Source organism: Muntiacus reevesi, chromosome 22 (genome assembly GCF_963930625.1).
Source record: "Muntiacus reevesi chromosome 22, mMunRee1.1, whole genome shotgun sequence".
Lineage (NCBI taxonomy): Eukaryota > Metazoa > Chordata > Mammalia > Artiodactyla > Cervidae > Muntiacus > Muntiacus reevesi.
The window spans coordinates 25,878,203-25,900,924 of NC_089270.1; the positions used below are offsets into that span (position 1 = coordinate 25,878,203).

The following is a 22,722-nucleotide window of genomic DNA, read 5'->3' on the forward strand; positions in this document are numbered from 1 at the left end:
TTTTTTGTTTTTGTCTTTTTTTTCCCCTGATGAATCCCCATGACAATGCTGAACGTCCAGGCACAGGGGCTGAGTGTGGTCATGTGTCTCTCATACCACCTGGCAACACCTGGCTTCTGACTGACTGGAACTTTTCAACACTCTGCACAGCAGTGTTTGTGGCAGCGACTTCTGTCTGAGTGCCAAGGGACATGTGGTCAGCGGGAGAAATAGATGGCAGTCTGGACTGTCTCAACGTAGCAGCTGTGTGGTCTGGTGATAGGGAAAGGTCACCCTGGAGTCCTCGCTGTCGATTATAATGGTTGGGTGACTTTGGCAGGTGACCTGGGTTGACAGTGCCAGAATCTACATAGAGGCGGCTCAGAATCTGGTCGGCTGGATGCCCTAAGAGTGGGTCCCTCTGGCTATTCTAGAAACCTTCCTAGAGGTAGGAATCTTGCCCAGCTTTGGCCTCAGGTAGTCCCATTGGGTTCACTGGGATGGCTGGCCCAGCATCTGTGGCAGGAATCTCTGGCACCGAGTCAGGGTTCTGTGGAGGTGGCCAAGCGCATGGACTCTGGAGGTCCACTGGTGACAGTCGAATCCTGCCGCGCCACTTACCAACAGCGTGACCTAGGGCCATCTCTAGACCTTAGTTTCTTCATCTGTATAATGGGGCTATTAACAGTATTTACCCCATGGGATCTTAATCCACGTAAAATGCTTAGAACAGTATCTTTCTCATAGTAAGTGCTATGTGAAAATAAGCATTGTTACAACGACACTGAGGAAAGACAGGTGAGCGCGGTGATGGAGGCTTCAGACAAGTTGGGTCAGTGATGCTGAGGGCAGCACCCCCAGGTCCAGGCTGCTGTGGACTTATGCTAGACTCCTGTGGAGAGTGATGAGGCTGCAAGTGGACAATAAGAGCGAGGTTTTCACTAAAACCCTGGGCAATGGCAGTGCCCTAGCAGATTGGGGATGAGGGGAGGCAGTCTCCTCCTTGGCACAGAACACAGCCTGGCAGGGCAACAGGAGTCAGCAGAAAGGTAACAGAGCCTGGCAGGGGACATGTGCTTGGGAGCTGACTGGGCTTGCTCTGGGCTGCATGCCAGGCACTCTTGAGATCACCCGAAATAGCTGAGGGGGGACTTTGCAAGGGATGTGAGAGTCTTAAGACCTGGATTATATTTACATCAGATACCTGTCCCTTGGGTGGAAAGAGGTCTGGTGACAGATAGACTTGGTTTGAATCCCACCTCTGCTACTTACTAAACTGTAAATACATGGAGAGCAGAGGGCATCTTTTTCATTATGGAGCAGACAGAAGGATTCAGTCCATGCATGAATGAATTCGATATCCTGGAACCTCAGCTTCCCCATCTGTAAGATGACGAGAGTGTGAAAATCACTAGAGGTGATGTAAGGGATACATTAGACAGTTGTCCACAGGCACCTAAAGTTCCTTGTGAATATGCATTACTTATTTTTTTAATAGTAAATATTCAGTGTCTTGCTTAAATAGAAACACCATATATTTGTTGACTAGAACTGATTAATACTCTTTTGGTCAAGAAAGCAAAGTACATTCTACACACACCAGAGACTACATCCTTTAAGAGATCTTATAAGTGTTTTTCCCAGTTTGGTCAGTGCTGTCTTTTTTTGATTATTTACTTATTTGGCTGTGTCTACCCTTAGCTGTGGCATGTGGGATGTTTAGTTGCAGCATATGAGGTCTAGTTCCCTGACCAGAGATTTAACCTGGGCCTTCTGCCTTGGGAGTGCAGAGTCCTAGCAACTGGACCAGCAGGGAAGTCCCTTGATCAGTGTTTTTAATTGTCACTTATGACTCAACCCTTTCTGATGAAAATAAAAATATAGCTACTAGCTATTGGGGCACACTGTTGAATTTTAGGAGAGTAAAAGATTGGAGATAGGTTACTCAATGATTGAAACAGATTATGACTTGACTTGGAAAAGCTATGCTACAGGGGAAAAAATTAATCTGACCCAATAATTCAAAAGATGTGAACACTACAAATTATTATTAGGCTTTCCTTTTCTATGCACACTTAATGTGCTTTCTGACCAAACCTGTGCAGGCAAGCTTGGAATAATGGAGTTAATACTTGTTTTTAGGCCCATGGCAGGTCCTCTGAATGATTGATGGGGAAGGGCCTGTTTCACGTCTTGTCCTCTTTGTCCATCTTGATATCTCCCCATCAATCCTCCATGCTGTGGCACTGGAAGTCAGGTATCGAAATGTATTAAGTCTGACCTTAAGTTTAAATCCATCATCAAATCAACTTGCTCTAGTTTGCAAGTGTATCGCTTTCTTTCCTATGTTGCAAGATGCCTGGGCTTTGCTATTGCCGTTTTCTTCAGAATTAGAATAGTCTTTGGTTGGCTTCTGGGGGTGGGAATAATATTCTGGATGATTAAAACTGCCTGCTATTTCATTGTCAGATAGGATGGGTATGCTGAGTGTTTTTGAAGGAGAACAAAGCAAGTATCAAATGTACTGTTACCACCTTAATATAACTTATTATATATAACACTTTATTGAATCAGAGTGTTTCTTTTTTACAACTATTTTATAAGGCATGGTGTATAGTTAAGAGTAAAATCACTGCTTGGAAAGTTTCTTCATTTCTGACATCCTTCAGTTCTGTTTCAAGATCAGAGAGAACTTCCCACTCTGCAGAAAGTATTATTTATTGTTGTGGGATAAATTTTCTCTAAGAACAAGCCATGGCTGCTTAGTGCAAGCAGTACAGAGCACAGCAACCAAACGGCTTGAATAACAAAACAATTCAAAATGTGAATCACCACTGTCAGATGCGAGCTTTTAAGAACTTTAATTGATATAATTATCATTAGTATGCAATAGGTCTTACAACAAATGTAGATACAATGACATCAAATAGCAAAGAAGTTGCACGTCTTTCCATCTTTAAACGGTGTGGGCTTACCCCAAGAAAGCAATCTGGCACTGGTCTCTTGGTTAGCACTATTACCAATATCAACTAGCATTTAAAAATCAAAGTTGAAATGGTACATTCATTTGCCAAAAGAGGTAAAGGCAAAGAAGGTGAATCAACGTGCAAATTAGCATCTGGCCCAGTCGCAAAATTCATTTCCCAGATGCGAAGGATTGAACCATGCACCCCTGCAAGCAAGACAAAGGGCAAACAGATGATGGTAAACCCAAATCAACTCCACAAAGAACTCAGAAGACTTTGGGATGGTAAAGGCCAGGTCCACGGCTGTTAGCGTTCAGATATCCACACGTGTTACCCTAACTCAACAGTCTATGAGACCTGCGTCCTGGGCCATCCTTTCTTTCAGGGATGGAAACCATCCTTTGTGGTCCCAGGAAGTCAGGCAGGAGCACTGGGGCATAGCTCAGAGCTCTAAGAGCTGTCTGTATGTAGCTATTATACAGGTGTCATTTCACACATTTAAGTAAAAACAACACACCAAACAAGAAACCAAGATCACTTATACGTCTATGTAATACTTAAAATGTCTATAAATATTTTTCTCCAGAAACTGAAAACACTGTAGACATGACTTCATTAATCCTCATGGCAGATTTGTGAGGTACCATAGGACACCATCATGCCCGCCTAAGAAATGAAGACACAGACGTCCAGGGAGGGCCAGAGCCTTCATCAGGGCCACAAGAAAACAAGGTTGAAGCCCATTCTGTCAACATTTGTAACCTATATTCTAGAAGGGGCTTCATCTAGTGTTAGTGACATTCTCTCTAACACTTTCTGACTAGTCCAGTGCCTGGATGGTATGTGGTTGTTTTGCACCCACTGGAGTCATTTTCCTTGTGTAGATCTGAACAGACTCGCTCCCTGAGATAAAGGACGTCACTTATTGGCATATGTTGTGTGCGTGTGTGTGTTGAATGCAGTTGTTAACATTTTTGGCCAACTCAAAAACAGAAACATGCACTTGGCAAAATAAGGTTCAACCCATAGGTATTTTCTACTAGCATAACAAGGACTTCCCGAGTGTTTAGGGGAAGCTGTCACCTTGCAGAATGCATGTGCTGCAGGTCCAGAGCCCTCTCTTTATCATAAAGATCCTGAAGTTCATCAGAGCAACCAACCTATCAAAGGCTCTTGTGCAACAGCAGCCTCGATGAGGAAAGCTGCTTGCTGACCAAGTGATTTATAATTGGTCAGGATTCCCTGGGAAGAGGTTGGTCCCTCTCACCTAAGTGTTTTTGACTGAAGCAACATCCAGAAGACCACCTCTCCAAAGGGGCTTCATAAACATTTTTGTCAACATATCTGTGTCCAAGTGAAAAGAAAATATATGGAAAGTCCTTTGTTTTTGTTGAAGCGTCCTTTGCCAAACCGAAAGCCTATGGGGGGAAGGCTATGGGTGGAAAGAGGGATAGTTATTCAGCCCAAGCATTGCTAAAAGCGGGCATCCTTGGTCATTCCTGGCCACTTTTCTGAAAAAGTCCACTTTTTAAAAATTTTCAAAATCAGAGATATGAGAATTCCTGGAAGCCTACTTCTCATTCCCTCCTCCTGTTATAAAATACTTCTAGGGGTTGCTCACTCTCCTTTGGTACCTAGGGAGCTTAGGATTAATTTCTTTCAGAGCTGGGGGTTGGCAGGCTGTGGAAAGTAGCACAGGTCTAATGTTTCTGACACCAGAGAGGTTTAGAACTGCCTGGCAGTGGCTGTTTCCATGTCGGTACTTCATTGGGTCACAGCAAGTGACAGGATGAATCCAAGGTCAAGTTTCTGGAAACTGAACAGAGTCATGGCAGCAGGTCCAAGTTTAGAAATAAAACAATGCAGTTTCATGTTCTGTATGATAGCGTCAGACAAGAGAACACATTTTGAAACAGAACTTAATGTATATTTTGTACTCCATGAAATCAGACATAAGATGACAGTTGCTATCACCAGGTGTTTCAGGAGGACAGGGCTAGAGCCATGAAATAAAGCTATCTAGAAAACACAGAGGAATAAACAGGCAATCATGCGCAAAAACAACTCATCAAACTAAATGCTTTAAACACAACGTCAACAAACTAAATACTTTTCAGATAAAAATTTAACGAATCATTTCATTTAGTTAACAGTAAAAACTATCACTAACCTGGAACGTCTTGCTTTGTCACAATGGGCATCGCAATAAATTAGGGTTTCTCACACTTGGCACTATTAGCATTTGCGGCCGGATAACTCTCCGTTGGGGTGGGCTATCTTCTACATTGTGGGATGTTCAGCACATCCATGGCCTCTACCCATGGCCTCTAGCACCCCTAAGGAGTGACACTCAAAAATTTTACCAGGCATTTTCAAATCTTCCCAGTGGGGCAGTGGGATGAAATTACCTGCCGTTGAGAACACGGCCGGAAATGGATGACCGCAAAGACAATCAGTTCTTTCTCAAAATTCGTGACACAGGATTTTAAAACTGTGTACCCAGGGGTGTTCATCTATTAAATGGCAGAATTAGTAAGGTAAGCGTTTGGGGAAAATAAATGGATTAATCATGGTGTCCATTTCCTATGGAAAAGGCTCACTGAGTAATTGCAGAAAAAACTAGTGCCTTTAAAAAATTAAAAAAAAATACAGCCATTATCCAACAGACGGCAAGGCAGTGAACCAGTTGCTTTGTGGGTAGAAAGCAAGGATTCTACAGGTTCCTCCATGCAGTGGATGCCTCTGACAGTCACTGGGGGCTGATCCTACCTTCCTTAATGAGGTATTCAATGCATGTTGCCCCCACTTCCCTCTCACCCTCCTCCATGACCCCCCACCCTACACTCACTCCACACGCCTCTCTCTTTCTCTCCTAAACGAAACTCATTACACAGCCTTCTTCTGTGGAACCGCAACTCCACTGAAAGCTTGCGGGCTGGGGTCCCAGCTGCGGTTGGCTAGATAACCGGGCATCCTTAGCAGACACAGATGGCCTGGAGGGGTGGCCGAGGGGCTGGCACGCTGAGATCTGACAGCAGTCTGCTACTCTGTAGTAGTACTCGGCCGGCTGGTCCCCTCCAGGGCACCTTCTTGCTTCCTCTCTCCATAATTAGGCAGCTAAGAAGCTGGCCTCCAGCTTGCAGAGCCAAGCAGGTATCCGATCAGACACAACCAGATAAACCAAGATTAAAAAGGAATCTGAGAAACCCCTGCTTCCTTACCTGTAGGGCAAACTCCTCCCCGCCCTCATGGCCTTTCCCCTCATGGAGATTTAATGTAACTTCATAAAGAAAAGTTTAAGAAATACCACACACAGAAAGTTCCCCTAAAATGAACCCCTGATGACACAACTTGATCTGTCCCTCTTCCTGGTTCTTCTCTCGGTGGGACCCCCGCTAGGTACAGACGTCACCACCGTGGCGTCCAGCCTGGGCGGCTCAGGGTTGGCCCAGGTCCGCTGCACATCAGACTCCACTCACTTTTAAATAATTTTGTTTTTTTGTTTTTTTGGTACCCGAAAGGAGAAGTTGCAGCAGCCAGAGGAGAGGGAGGAAAAAAAACAAAACAACCAAACCAACAAAACAGATTGTCGCTCAAGGCGCCTCAGGTACTTGTTATTAATTCTACTGGAGAAGCACTGATAAATAAAGACAGTTATTCCTCATCCCGGGCACGTTCTTTCGTTAGGAGTCGTCATACAGAGGGTTGTTGTAGTTTCCCCAGGACCCGTAGTCGTGGTCATCCAAGAGCCTTCCGTAGGAAGAATGCCTGGTGGGAAGAAGAGGCTGTGGTTAGTTGGAGAAGTTGCCGATGTTGCGGACAGCCCCGTGCCCTGGGGCCTGAAGGGGAAGGGAAGATGTGATTCTTCGCAGGACAAACTCTTGGCAGCAGACCCACCAAGCAGGGAGGCCCCAGTCTGCAAACTCCCTGTAAGTTATGACTGATCCACTGGGCGCCCCATGGGCGCCTTCTGTTGAGATCTGCTGGGTCCTTCTCTCTCCTTGACCTCTGGTGCTGGAGAAGGAAGAGGCTCCATTTCCATGGCTAGTTAATAAGAAGTAAGGGGAAAGCAAAGGTTGCATTCCTGGCATTTTGGCTTAGGTTCTGGACTTCATTTTCCCTGAAATGATATTCAGAACCAGACCCACTGATACTCTCACCACCCCCTGCACTTCATATAATGTTTTATCATCATCTACAGAGTTTTTCTATGTTCCATGGTCACGTGAGCCTCAAAATAAAGCCACGGGCCAGTATTGCTTATCCTTACTTCTTCAATGAGGAAAATAGGGCTTGGAGATGTTAACGGACACCCCCAAAGTCACCCAACTGAGCTATGAGTTGAGCCCCCACCTCTGGGATCTGAACCCAGTGCTCTGAGCTCAGCTTCTTAGAGCTTGATTAGCACCTGAGTTCAATGGCAATATGCACTTATCAGGCTTTGCTGGGTCATTCCGGGAACCTGTTCCACAATTAATATTGTTTCTAGAAGAAACTGAAATCAAATTGTTATCATGCTTCCGTTTAAAACCATTGAGCAGCCCCTCACCCCACACACAGTAAAAGCCACAGTCACCACGATAGTTGCAAAGCCCTCCAGGGTCCGGCTCCTGATATTACCTCCTCGAGCATATCAGCTACTATGCCAGTGCCTCTTGCTCTTTCTGCTCATGCCTGACACACCTTTTTCAGGGCCTTTGCACTTACTGTTCCCTCATCTTAGAACATTCTTGCTCCAGATCTCCACGCAGTTCTTTTCATTTTCTTCAAGTCTGCACAAATTTCACCTTCTCAAGGAGGCCTTCCTTAGAAAATCTATTTAAACTTGCAACTCCCATCCCACAGCACTCCCTGCTTAATTTTACTCATAGTACTCATCACCTTCTAACATACCATATAATTTACTTATTTATACTGTTATTGCCTCTCTCCTCTAATTAGACTTCATGTATGGATTATTTGCCTGATTTATTTGTTCTTAACTCTAATTCCAGCACCTAGAAGAGTAAAACCTCAATAAATAGTAAGTCCTCGATAAATGCTTATGGAAGAAATAGTGATTGGAAAAAAAAAATATCCTGAAAATTCAATCTGTTCACAAGATGGGAGCTTCTTGGAAAGGATTATGTCATTTTAAGGCTAAAACTAATGACAGGACTGAGAGAATATTACAAAATGAGACTCTGGTGCCTCTGCGATTCAGGCTAGCTTGTGAATTTTTACACCTTGCCACTGGAAATCAGGAATGCTATATATATAGTACAGACAAACATACCCCCCTAATTTCTTTCTCACCTAAATATGAAAATTAAACAAAATGAAAATACAACCCAAGAGGCACAAAAAGCATTTGTTATATACTTCTCTCTGTTGCTAAAATAATTGCTGTCACTCTTCTAAACTTACTTATATCTGTCAGGTATTTGAGAAGAGATGATCTCGAAAAGAACCAGATTCTTGATGTGTTGGCTTCAGTCTCTTAGCTTTCAAGATTCTGATTTCTGTCCTGAAGGCTGCCTCAGTAGACCCAGTCTATATACCTGAAAACTTCCACAGTGTACTTTGTTTTTAAAGGTGCACGAAGGAAAGAGGTCACAAATAACACACCACTGATCTATTGATTGGCAGGAATAGGGGAGGTTAGTGTAGAACACTCCATCCACACTTAATTCCTCCAACTCCAATCAAAGTCTTTAACTGGATGGTTGAGAAATGGAAGCTATGGGATGAATAAGTAAAAACCTAGGGATTACAAGACTGGGGCATCCTGACTCTTTGTGCTCTCAAGGACAGTAGCCTGCCCACCTGACTCCTCTGTCCATGGGATTTCCCAGGCAAGAATACTGGAGTGGGTTGCAATTTCCTCCTCCAGGGGATCTTCCTGACCCAGGGATTCAGCCTGCATCTCCTACATTGGCAGGTGGATTCTTTACCACTGAGTCACCAGGGAAGCCCTTATAAGATTGAAGCTGGGCCTAAATTTCAGCATGATTTACTGTGGCAAGTCTGGCCAGCAAGGACCCAATAAACACATTCTCTTATTGATAGAATTCTCCTGCCTCACATTTGCATGGTAATTTAACTTCTCACAGCATTTTTATATCTATCATATAATTTTATTCTCATAAAATATCAGTTGAACCTATAGATGTACATCCTAGACTATAACTTTAACCCCATATTTCTTCATCTATAAAATGGAGAAACAAAATAAAATTGCATTAGAATTTTTGGATGGATTAAATGAGGTAATGCATATAAAAGACCTGGCACATAGTAAAGGCACAATAAATGTTGGCCAACATTGCTTTTCAATTTTTATTATAATGAAACATACAGGAACTCATGGTAGATCTGCAAAGAATAAAAAAGTTTACTGAGTGAAAATTGAACCTCCTTCACTCTCACCAGGAACTCCTGAAACTATGTCCCAGGCATGATTATAAAACCAGCTTCTTATATTATAATTCAACAAAATTATCACCATGCTGGAGTCAGGTTAGAGGACTGAAAAATCTTCTGGGCATCAGGTCTTACTGCTTGTGGTTATTGCAGGCAAGACTATTTGATCAGAGCCATACCTGGACCTCCTGTGTTGTTAAGAGATGTCTACTATTACTACCACTACACACACGAGCGCGCGCGCACACACACACACACACGTAAAATAAAGGAAAAAGATGGAGCTTTCATTTCTCTTTGTCTTCTCATTTGAATGAACCGTGAGTTGAACAAATTACTGATAAATGAGGAAAGCAATGTAAGAGATAGAGATAAAATGTATCTCGGAATATACTGAACCCGTGGTAGTGTAGTTGCTCAGTCGTGTCCGACTCTTGCGACCCCATGGACTATAGCCTGTCAGGTTCCTCTCTCCATAGGACTCTCCAGGCAAGAATACTGGAGTGGGTATCTATGCCCTTCTCTAGGGGATCTTCCTGACCCATGGATCAAACCCAGGTCTCCTGCATTGCAGACAGATACTCTACCATCTGAGCCAGCAGAGAAGCCCCACCTAACCCAAAAGGCATGTTTTATTATGAGCCTAAACAAGAATTGGGTGAGCTGGAATTCAAGCCAGATTTGGGTAAATCCTGTAATGCTGCAGAAAGAGGAAGACAAGCACATCATTTTGTGTGTGTGTGTGTATGTGTGTGTGCGTATGTGTGTGTGTGTGTTTGTGTGTGTGTACATGTCTGTGAGATAAGTAGAGAATCATTAATGATCCCTTTCAACTAGCTCTCCAGGTCAGAACTTCATAAATCATGGCATGTTTTAGATGGAAATGGGGGACTTTTCAAGACTGGCATTTGTGGAGTTTGAAGTGGTGAAAAATCTCCCACTCCAAAGATTAGGAAGATGGGGCTTAGCTCCAGGGATCTGAAAGCTATGATGTCATGGGGAGGGCTTCTACTAAAACTAAGGTCAGTTGGCTCTGTACTGCAAGGCGGCTGATCTAATTTCAATGTGAAGAGCCCTCTGTATGAATGACATCATCGTCAGGTCAAGGCAGTTTTGTTTACTCCATTGCTTCATAAAGACCGGCAGGCAGCCAGCACAGCTAAGGTTTCCATTTGCTGCTCATTGGCTCCCTTAGATGGTAAACCTCCCGGGGGGCAGATTATGACTTACTTTGCTTCTAATTTTCTGAATGTCTGATATGTTGCTCTTAACACAATGATACTTTTATAAATACTTGAAGATCACTGCTTAGATCCAGTGTAGCATATAAACAGGACACAGAGAAAATACACAGTTTCCTTGGTCAATACCAGCAGGGATTAGTATGTGCCCAGTCACTTAGTCGCATCCAACTCTGCGACCCCGTGGACTGTAGTCCACCAGGCTCTTCTGTCCATGGAATTTTCCTGGCAAGAATACTAGAGTGGGTTGCCATTTCCTCCTCCAGGGGATCTTCCTGGCTGAGAGATCGAACCCACATTTCCCATGTCTCCTGCATCGCAGGCAGATTCTTTATTATTGGGATTAGTATGGCCTGTAGCAATCCGCACATATATGGAATCTAGAAAAATGGTACTGATGAACCTATTTTAGCAGGGTAGGAATAGAGACTTTAGCAGATGCAGACATAGAGACTTGTAGACACAGAGGTGGGGGAGGGTGTGGAGAGGAGAGGGGGTGTTGAATTGAGACAGTAGAATTGACATATACATTATCGTATGTAAAGCAGAAAGCTAGTGGGAAGTGGCTGTATAGCATAGGGAGCTCAGCTCGGGGTTCTGTGATGCCTTAGAGGGATGGGATGGGGGGAGGGTGAGAGGGAGGCTCAGAAGGAAGGGGATGTATGTATACATATAGCTGATTCACTTTGTTGAGCAGCAGAAATCAACACAACATTGTAAAGCAATTATACTCCAAAGAAAAAAAATGGAACACAGAGGGCCCAAGCCACAGTTTTGACCTTAAAGATTAGAAGAGGAAAGAAAATTAGAATTTCTCCTATGCAATGACATGGCTTTAAAGCATTCAGCATGAGCTCATAGCCCCTGTAAATCAGTGACACTATGCTTATTGTCACTGTTGTTCTACTGTATCAGATGGTTTAGTTAGCTAACAACAGAACCCAAGGGGACAAAATGGCATATGATTTATGTGAAGCCCTTGCCTCATTGATTTCTTCTCAAGTGGCTTTGCTCTAACAAAGCAGCAGTCCCCACTCCCTCTCCCCCCGCCCCCAATTGATCAATGATGCCTCCTTGGTGACAACTGGTAAATGTAGTGGCGATGCCTGTGGTTTGAAGCCTTTTCCACAACTGTGAAAACGTACCTATTTTAAGATAGCTATAGCATCAATACATAACAGAACTCAGTGGTCTTTGAAAATGAATGAGGTGTTTATTGTTTGTCAAGACAAACATATTTTAGAAAACACCTCCTCCTCTATGAGGGTCAACTCCAGGTCTCCATCAAGTCTACAACTTGGCTTATTGCTATTCCTCCTAAGGTCCTCTTGTCCCTAGTTAAGTGTATCTTGCCTTTCAATCATTGGGGCTTATTACATGCTAAAAAGGAGAGTTATAAATATGAATAAGATATGGCTTAGTGCTGGGAAAACATAACTGAACTTGCAGCTCATTAGTCATTAGCCATTAAAGCTTAGACTCGCATCATCCATTAGCAAAGTCAGTTTTGTGTAGCTGTCACTGTCTCCTTTGTTTATGTCTGTGGCTTTTTTTTTTTTTTTTTTTTCTGATTCTCATTTCCCTGCCTGGCTTCTTTCACTTATTCATTGGAAAGTTACCATTGATCAGGCCTTATTCTGGGGCCTTATTCCAGGCTATTCTAGTGAACTAAGAGACAGAAATTCCTGTCCTAAGGGAGCTTACATTCCAGTAGGAGCATCCCTTAGAAGAAATGAAGTAACTCTCATGGTTAACAACAGAGTCCAAAATGCAGTACTTGGGTATAATCTCAAAAAGGACAGAATGATCTTGGTTCCTTTCTAAGGCAAACCATTCAAAATCACAATAATCTAAGTCTTTGTCCCAATCACTGATGCTGAAGAGGCTGAAGTTGACCAGTTCTATGAAGACCTACAAAACCTTCTAGAACCAACACCAAAAATGATGTCCTTTTCATAATAGGGGATTGGAATGCAAAAGTAGGAAGTCAGGAGATACCTGGAATAACAGGAAAGTTTGGCCTTGCAGTACAGAATGAAGCAGGGCAAAGGCTAACAGAGATTCATCAAGATAACATGCTGGGCATAGAAAACACTCTCTTCCAAAAACATAAGAGATGACTCTACACATAGACATCACCAAATGGTCAATACAGAAATCAGATTAATTATATTTGTAGCTGAAGATAGAGAAACTCTATACAGTCAGCAAAAACAAGACTGGGAGCTGAGTACCACACTGTTTTGCTACCCAAAAGTGGCTCAGATCATGAACTCCTTGTTGTAAAATTCAGACTTAAATTGAAGAAAGGAGGAAAAACCACTAGGCCATTCAAGTATGACCTAAATGAAATCCTTATGACTATACATTAGAGGTGATGAAAGGATTTAAGGGATTACATCTGATTGAGTGCCTGAAGAACCATGGACAGATTGTACGGAAGGCAGTCAGTCACCAAAGCCATCCCAAAGAAAAAGAAATGCAAGAAAGCAAAGTCGTTGTCTGAGAAGGGAGGAGGCTTGCAAATAGCTGAGGAAAGAAGAGAAGTAAAGAGCAAGGAAGAAAGGGAAAAATATACACAACTGAATTGCAGAGTTCAGTTCCAGAATATAGTAATGAGAGATAAGAAAGTCTTCTGAAATGAGCAACGCAAAGAAACAGAGGAAGACAACAGAATGGGAAAGACTAGGGATCTCTTCAAGAAAACTGGAGAGATCAAGGGAACGTTTCATGCAAAGATTCCTTATTGAATAGAAATAGTATGGACCTAACAGAAGCAGAAGAAATTAAGAACAGGTGGCAAGTATACACAGAATAACTGCACAAAAACGATCTTAATGACCCACAAAAACATGATAGTGTGATCATTCACCTAAAACCAGACATTCTGGACCTTAGGAAGTGGGCCTTAGGAAGCATTACTAGGAACAAAGCTAGTGGAGGTGATGGAATTCCAGCTGAGCTATTTAAAATCCTAAAAGATGATGCAGTTAAACTGCTTCACTCAATATGCTAGCAAATTTGGAAAACTCAGTAGTTGCCACAGGACTGGAAAAGGTCAGTTTTCATCCTAATCCCATAGAAGGGCAATGCCAAAGAATGTTCAAAACTATTGTGCAATTGTGCTCATTTCACGTGCTAGCAAGGTTTTGCTCAAAATCCTTCTAGGAAGGGTTCAGCAGTATGTAAACTGAGAACTTCCAGATATACAAGCTGGGTTTAGAAAAGGCAGAGGAACCAGAGATCAAATTGCCAACATTCACTGGGTAATTGAGAAAGCAAGGGAATTCCAGAAAAACATCTACTTCTTTATTGACTATGCTAAAGCTTTTGACTGTGTGGATTGCAGCAAACTGTAGAAAATTCTTAAAGAGATGGGAATGCCTGACCACCTTACTGTTTCCTGGAAACCTGTATGTGGGTCAAGAAGCAACAGTTAGAACCGGACATAGAACAACTGACTGATTCAAAATTGGGGAAGGAGTACGACAAGGCTGTAGATTGTCACCCTTTTTATTTAACTTCTATGCAGAGTACATAAGGCAAAATGCCAGGCTGGATGACTCACAAGCTGGAATAAAGACTGCTGGGATAAATATCAACAACCTCAGATAAGCAGATGATACCACTCTAATGGTAGAAAGCGAAGAAGAACTAAATAGCCTCTTGATAAAAGTGAAAGAGGAGAGTGAAAAGTTGGCTTGAAACTCAACATTCAAAAAACTAAGATCATGGTATCCTGTCCCATCACTTCATGGCGAATAGATGGGGAAAAAATGGAAACAGTGGCAGATTTTACTTTGTTGGGCTCCAGATTCACTGTGGAGGTGTTTGCAGCCATGAAATTAAGTGTTATTTGCTCCTTGGAAGGAAAGCTATGACAAACCTAGACAGCATTTTAAAACACAGAGACATTACTTTGCCAACAAAGGTCCATATACTCAGTTTGGTAGCTCAGTTGTGTCCAACTTGTTTTGACCCTATGGACTGCAGCATGCCAGGCCTCCCTGTCCACCACCAACTCCCGGAGTTTACTCAAACTCATGTCCATTGAGTCGGTGATGCCATCCAACCATCTCATCCTCTGTCGTCCCCTTCAATCTTTCCCAGCATCAGGGCCTTTTCAAATGAGTCAGCTCTTCACATCAGGTGGCCAAAGTATTGAAGATTCAGCTTCAACATCAGACCTTCCAATGAACATTCAGGGCTGATTTCCTTTAGGATGGACTGGCTGGATCTCCTTGCAGTCCAAGGGACTCTCAAGAGTCTTCTCCAACACAAGAGTTCAAAAGCATCAATACTTTGGCACCCAGCTTTCTTTATAGTCCAACTCTCACATCCATACATGACTACTGGAAAGACCATAGTCTTGATTAGATGAACCTTTGTTGGCAAAGTAATGTCTCTGCTTTTTAATATGCTGTCTAGGTTGGTCATAGCTTTCCTTCCAAGGAGCAAGCATCTTTTAATTTCATGGATGCAGTCACCATCTGCAGTGATTTTAGAGCCCCCCACCCGCACAAAAATAGTCTGTCACTGTTTGCACTGTTTCCCCATCTATCTGCCATGAAGTGATGGGACCAGATACCATGATCTTAGTTTTCTGAATGCTGACTTTCAAGCCAACTTTCTCACTCTCCTCTCTTACTTTCATCAAGAGGCTCTTTAGTTCTTCTTCACTTTCTGCCATAAGGGTGGTGTCATCTGAATATCTGAGGTTATTGATATTTCTCCCGGCAATCTTGATTCCAGCTTGTGCTTCCTCCAGCCCAGCATTTCTCATGATGTACTCTGCATATAAGTTAAATAAGCAGGGTGACACTCCTTTCCCGATTTGGAACCAGTCTGTTGTTCCATGTCCAATTCTAACTGTTGTTTCCTGATCTGAATACAGATTTCTCAGGAGGCAGGTCAGGTGGTCTGGTATTCCCATCTCTTTCAGAATTTTCCAGTTTGTTGTGATCCACACAGCCAAACACTTTGGCATAGTCAATAAAGCAAAAGTAGATGTTTTTCTGGAACTCTCTTGCTTTTTTGATGATCCAACAGATGTTGGCAATTTGGTCTCTATTTCTTCTGCCTTTTCTTAACCCAGCTTGAACATCTGGAAGTTCATGGTTCACGTACTGTTGAAGACTAGCTTGGAGAATTTTGAGCATTACTTTGCTAGCGTGTGAGATGAGTGCAATTATGCAATAGTTTGAGCATTCTTTGGCATAGCCTTTCTTAGGGATTGGAATGAAAACTGACCTTTTCCAGTCCTGTGGCCACTGCTGAGTTTTCCAAATTTGCTGGCATATTGAGTGCAGCACTTTCACAGCATCATCATTTGAAATAGCTCAACTGGAATTCCATCACCTCCACTAGCTTTGTTCATAGTGACATTTCCTAGGGCCCACTTGACTTTGTATTCCAGGATGTCTGGCTCTAGATGAGTGATCACACCATCGTGATTATCTGGGTCGTGAAGATCTTTTTTGTACAGTTCTTCTGTGTATTCTTGCCACCTCTTCTGAATATCTTCTGCTTCAGTTAGGTCCATAGCATTTCTGTCCTTTATTGTGCCCATCTTTGCATGACATGTTCCCTTGATATCTCTAATTTTCTTGAAGAGATCTCTAGTCTTCCCCATCCTATTGTCTTCCTCTATTTCTTTGCATTGATCACTGAGGAAGGCTTTCTTATCTCTCCTTGCTATTCTTTGGAACTCTGATTCGAATGGGTCTATCTTTCCTTTTCTCCTTTGCCTTTCTCTTCTCTTCTTTTCACAACTATTTGTAAGGCCTCCTTGGACAACCATATATATCCTACCATGTGCAAAATAGAGAGCTCGTGGGAAGCTGCTGTGAAGCGCAGGGGTCTCTGCTCCATGCTCTGTGATGACCCAGCGGGGTAGGGTGGGGGTCCAAGAGAGAGGGGATATCTGTATACATACGGCTGATTCACTTAGTTGTGCAGCAGAAACTAACACAACACATTGGAAAGCAATTATGCTTGAATTTTTAAAAAAGTGAACCAAATACCTCTAGTCAGGGATCAGCAGGTTCAAAAAAACAAAGGCATGAAACAATAGAAGATTATACCTGGGAAACTTTAGAGCCCTGTGTTTTTAGAGTGTTGGGAGGTGAAAGTAGAGTAGAGTTACTTCAAGTCTGGTCCTTGGACCAGCAGCTTTGGCATCACCCGTGACCTGTTGAGAGCTGCCAGCGTACGGGCCCCAGCCTGCCACACGGAGTCAGAACCTAAGGGGCTGAGACCCAGGAAACTCTGTTTTCAGTAAGCTTGCCCACGGGCTGTCATGCACATTGAAATTTGAGAACCACCGAGTTAGAGAATCAAGTCAACTAGACCTACAGAATGCCAAAAGCTGGTCTGAAAAGACCAATGTGTCACAAACGAATGCCAGCAGATCTTAGACATCATGACTGGCTCCTTGTGGGCCTGCTTTTTAAACCTAATAACATCCAGGAGGAATCCAGTTGTAGAAAATGTCATCACCAGAAGACTTAAAGCAAAACAGGTTACTTCTAACAAGATGCCTTAGCAGCCAGGTCCTGTTGTGTCTACAAATCAAGATCACAGTTATTTTTGTGACGGGAACAGCCCGTGTTGTCTGTCTGGGTTACCAGCACACCTAATTACTGCAGCATCCACAGTACTGTAACAGATACGGTCTCCCGCCCGGGAGATTATCCCGTGGCCGAACAGTTTTGAGCCAATTTAAACAAAAACAAAACCGACTTACCTCATTCTTCAATCATCACTAATTAAAGACACCCTTCTGCTAGAGGCAGGCAGGGCTTTTGCTTTCTTTTAAAGTTGCAAACAAGCCCTGGAATAAAGACTTCACAGAGATAGTTTCTTTTTTTTTTTTTTTTGTGGGTATCTTTTTTTTTCCCCCATTTATTTTTATTAGTTGGAGGCTAATTACTTTACAATATTGTAGTGGTTTTTGCCATACATTGACATATAGTTTCTATTAATGAATGCAGCACGAGGATGCCACTTCACAGGCATTTAGAAAAAGTACAACTGAAATTGCCAGGCTGGAACATGGAAGTCTTCACATCAACATGTAATTAGAAAAGTGAGCTGCTGCGTCATCTTCCTCCTCCTCTCCTCTCTGCTCTCCTTTGAATCCCTGATGCCTAGGGAATGGGGCTGTTGGTGGCTACCATTTTACTTAGCGACTAAGCAGGAAGCACATGACGTCAATTACAATGATGACAGTACTGACCCTACCATGGCCCTCACTTCAACCCTGGGACCTGAATGTTTATCTGTATCATAATTTAATCCTCATAACAAGCCTGAGTTAGGTGTTCGTGTTCTAGTTCCATTTCATAAGGGAAGAAGCTGAGCACAGAGTGATTAATAAACTTGCCTTAGAGTCTGTGTCCTTAGCCACCATGTAATATGGTCTTTCCAGGTTGCCTACATTCATTCCTTCATTTCCTCTGCCAGACAACCTTGAAAGATAGATGTTATCTGCTCTATTTCTTCAGGTGAAGAAATGAAGGATCAGGGAGATTATAATTTGCCCAAGCCCACCTAAATAGTAAGTAGAAGGGTCAGGATCTAACCTGATTACAAAGCCCATGTTCCTCCCTCCACTCCATTCTCCTGCCGGCTACAGTGCTTGGGCGGATAGTAGAAAAGAGTGTTGGAAGGTTTTGGGCTGTTCATTTTTATTAGCTGCACCTAAACGTGGCTTAGGTTACAGAGAGATGAGGTCCTCCAGGCAGGAGATAATGTGACAAAACTAGCGGTCACGGATCCCTAAAGAGCAGAGTGTGAAAACGGATGGCTGATCAGTTTACCCAACATCTTCAGAGGGAGTCAGAATTTGGCAAAGAGGTGAAACTCTCAAGCCACTCTTTTGTAGAACTCTCAAGGAGGAGGAGGCCCTTTTTCTGGTGATGAGGCTGCCCTTTCAAACAGACTCTTCTTCTGCAATGGCCCAGACAGTGGCTGGGCCAGGCTATAGCCCAAGCCAGACGCTAATGGCTCCTTCATGGGCTGTGATTTCAGTCACTTGCTGCTCTGGCTAAATGAGGTGAAAAACCACAGACAACATACTTCTTGTCATTTTGCTGTTCTCAGAAATCTGGGACAATAGGAATGGAAGAAATTTCCAGCCAAGGTCAAACTTAACCTTAGGCACGCATATGCATAAACACACACACGCATGTATGCACATTTGACAACTGAGCCAAATGTATTTTTGATGAATGATTAGTGCATGCTAAGTTGCTTCAGTTGGGTCCAACCCTTCGTGACCCTATGAACAGTGGCCCCCCAGGCTCCTCTATCTGTGGGATTCTCCAGACAAGAATACTGGAGTGGGTTGCCATTTCCTCCTCCAGGAGTTCTTCTTGGCCCAGTGATCGAACCTGCATCTCCCGCATTGACAGGCAGGTTCTTTACCACAAGGGCCACCTGGGAAGCCTCTTAATGATTAGTGGGGCTATCCAAGAATCTGGCAGAGTAACACTTGAAGGGGTTTTAGCACAACCTTAAGATTTATGAGTGCTATTAACCTCCTTATGTTATCATTTTTCCAAAATAATTAACATAGCAGCAGAAAGGGGTTTTCCTTAGGGGGTTTCCAAACAGGGGTCTGATCACTTTATTTATCCTTAAGTCTGTAGTGCCAAAAATAATGAACAATCTTATACTCATACCACTGGGGGCTTTTCTACATTAAGAGGAGGATCTGCACTATGGGGAAGAGAAACAACGACTAGTTCAATTCAGTCATTCACTGAATTTATTATGTGGAGAAAGCTTGAAGAAAAAATATATCTTAAATTTTTAAAATAAAATGTTATACAATTTTAATCAGCACTCATTAGAACCAATTTTAATGACCTGCTAACTAACTTTTCCAAACCCACTAAGTTCTGAGACGGCAGAACTGTGTCGTATCACTGATAATGACCCCAGTGCTTAAAAGAGTGCCCGGCACATGGCTAATGCTGAGTAGCTATCTATGGAGCAACCGTCTTACTGGGGTTCCTTCCAGCTGACCACTTTGATGATGAGGACAGTGATGGTGGTGGTGGTGGCAGAACTACGTACTTGGGAAGCAGCGTCCATCTTCCTCCAAATGATGCTATCAAACAGTTAAAACTACCGTGCTCATCCTAAAGGGGCTTCCCTGGTGGATCAGTCGGTAAAGAATCTGCCTGCAATGCAGGAGACCCAGGTTTGATCCCTGGGTTGGGAAGATCCCCTGGGGAAAGCAATAGCTACCCACTCCAGTATTCTTGCCTAGAGAATCCCATGAACAGAGGAGCCTGGCGGGCTACAGTCCATGGGGTCGCAAGAGTCAGATACGACTTAGTGACTAAACCACCACATCATCTTAAAGAGGAGGGATATCAAGGCTAGTGAATCTTTGTTACATGCCAAGGTGATGGTATTACTAGAACCTGCTAGAAAATTCGAGGGCTGGGACAGAAACTGACATGCCCCTGATCCCCAGAGGAGTCTAAGTTCTTAGTTTCTGCTCTCGTCTGCCTGTCTGTGCGGCAGGCTTCAGGTGGTGAGCTTAAATTCTTGCCTGGGGTCAAGAGGAACAGTCCTGAGGTTATTTCAACGTGATTTTTGTGTGGAGAGAGGGAAGTGTTTCTATTTTGTACCACAGTCCGTGTGCATCTTCCTTTTGGTGACCGAGCCCCTTGGAACTCACCATTGGTAATGCCAAAATGACTCCAAAGTTTCTCTGTAAGTTCCTTTTTTTTGAATCCCACCCTGAATCTCCCAAACACAAAGAGAAGCTCTGTGACAAAGTAGGAATGAAGTACTCAGAAAGGTTCATAAAAGCCAATGTAACTCGTAATTAAAAATGCAGTGTTTCCACTGTGATAAACTAGTAATTAAGCCAGATGGAAAAGGGTAACATTGAGTAAGATATAATTCATAAAACTGTTTGATGCTCAAGGAAATACAGACTTAATGAAGAGAAAGATAATTTTTAAAAAAATCTGAAGACCCTGAAAACTTTCATAAAGGCTTTAGACACAGATAATGCTGACACTTTAATTCCAGTTTCTCTTTGAAACCTTTCTTTCCTGTTCTTTGTACCTGAGACAAGGGTGATATTAGAAGGCATTCTCATACTTGACATCCTCATTAGATTGATTTGGTTCATGTGTAGAACAAAAGATAGAGGGAGATAAAAGGGGAGTGGGAGGGGAGGCCTCCCCTGTGGGCACTGGGCTGGGCTGGGGTGACTGGAGAAGATGAGAGGCAGCGGAAGGGAAGTGTGGTTAGAGATGAGACACTAAATATATGAGCTCTGAGTGGAGACCCAGACATGCCCCTTGAGAAAGAAGCTCAGCAGTGATGAGAAAAAACGGGAGCGAGGCTGTGTGCTTGCGTGTTCTTACATTTGGTTGTCCATTTATTCAGTGTATTAAGCATCTTCTTCGAGCCAGCAAAATGCTCATGGATAAAGCCAGGATCCTCACACAGCTTACAGTTTTGTGGGGAAAAGATACAACAGACACGCAAACAAATATATAAAAAAACAAATGAAATCACAGATAGTGATGATAGCCAGGATGAAATTGAGACAGTAGGATAAGAAATAACAAGGGACCCAAACCAAGAGGAGGGACCTCTCCTAGAGGATGTCATGAAAGCCACGTCTGAGGAAGAACTAGAGAAAAGCCATGACATGAGGAAGACCTAGAAGAAAAGCCATGTATGAGGAAGAACTAGAGAAAAGCCATGACATGAGGAAGAACTAGAAGAAAAGCCATGACATGAGGAAGAACTAGAAGAAAAGCCATGTATGAGGAAGAACTAGAGAAAAGTCATGACATGAGGAAGACCTAGAAGAAAAGCCATGTATGAGGAAGAACTAGAGAAAAAGCCAAGTCTGAGGAAGAACTAGAGAAAAGCCACGTCATGAGGAAGAACTAGAAGAAAAGCCATGTATGAGGAAGAACTAGAAGAAAAGCATCTCTGGGAGAGGGTCCAACAAGACAAACGCTACTGATGAACCCATTTGCCAGGCAGGAATAGCCAGAGATGAGAAGAATGGACATGTGAACACAGGCAGGGAAGGAGAGGATGTAGCCGAGAAAGTAGCACTGACACATATATATTCACTGTCGTGTGTAAAAAGAGATAACTACTGGGAAGCTGCTATATAACACAACGAGCTCAGCCCAGGGCTCTGTGATGGTCTAGAGGGGTGGGATGGCAGTGGGGTGGGAGAGAGGCTCCAGAAGGTGGGAATATATGTATACATAGGCTGAGCACCTAAGAATTGATGCTTTCGGACAGGAGCTGCAGAAGACTCTTGAGAGTCCCTTGGACTGAAAGGAGATCAACCCAGTCAATCCTCAAGGAAATTAACCCTGAATATCACTGGAAAGACTGATGCTGAAGCCTAAGCTCCAATACGTTGGCCACCTGATGCAAAGAGCTGACTCACTGAAAAAGACCCTGATGCTGGGAAAGATTGAGGGCAGGAGGAGAAGGGGACGACAGAGGATGAGATGGTTGGATGGCATTACTGACTCAATGGACATGAGTTTGAGTAAGCTCCAGGAGCTGGGGATGGACAGGGCTGCCTGGCGTGTTGCAGATTGTGGGGTCGCCAAGAGCTGGATATGACTTAGAGACTGAAGAACAATAGCTAATTTATGTTGCCACAGAGCCGAAACTAACACAAAATTGTAAAGCGATTATACTCCAATTAAAAAGCCAGTCTCTCTCTCTCTCTCTCTCTCTCTCTCTCTCACACACACACACACACACACACACACACACACACAAGAACCAAGGGCCTAGAGAGACAAGGAACCTAGCGTGTCCTAAAAATTGGACAGAAAGCCAGTGTGACTGCAGCTCACCAGTTAGCAGGGAGAGAAATGTGTGATGAGCAAGAAGGCATGGGCAGGGTGGGTCCATGAAGAAACCCAGGACAAGCTGAAGAGTCAATTGAATTCTAAGGGCGGGAGGGAGGCCGCTGGGGGTGTTTGAGGGAGGGAGTGACAGGTCAGAGGAGATTCTGAGCTGATTGTAACCAGGCCCCGGCAGGTGGGAGGACAATGTATGGGAGTCAGGGTCCAGCGTGCTCCTCACAGGGGCACGTGTCCTCCTGTTCCTGTTAGAGG

At 43.4% G+C, this 22,722-nt stretch overlaps 1 protein-coding gene across 1 annotated transcript in view; it reads right to left on the reverse strand.

Moving 5' to 3' along the window:
• Positions 1-2,550: 2,550 nt before the first annotated feature.
• The window catches only part of PARM1 (prostate androgen-regulated mucin-like protein 1), a 125,997-nt gene continuing 105,825 nt past the window's right edge, over positions 2,551-22,722 (reverse strand). Inside the window, exon 4 of the mRNA XM_065914402.1 lies at positions 2,551-6,713. Coding sequence (XP_065770474.1) covers positions 6,629-6,713 — 85 coding nt within the window. The 3' untranslated portion in view covers positions 2,551-6,628. The remainder of the gene's footprint in view (positions 6,714-22,722) is intronic.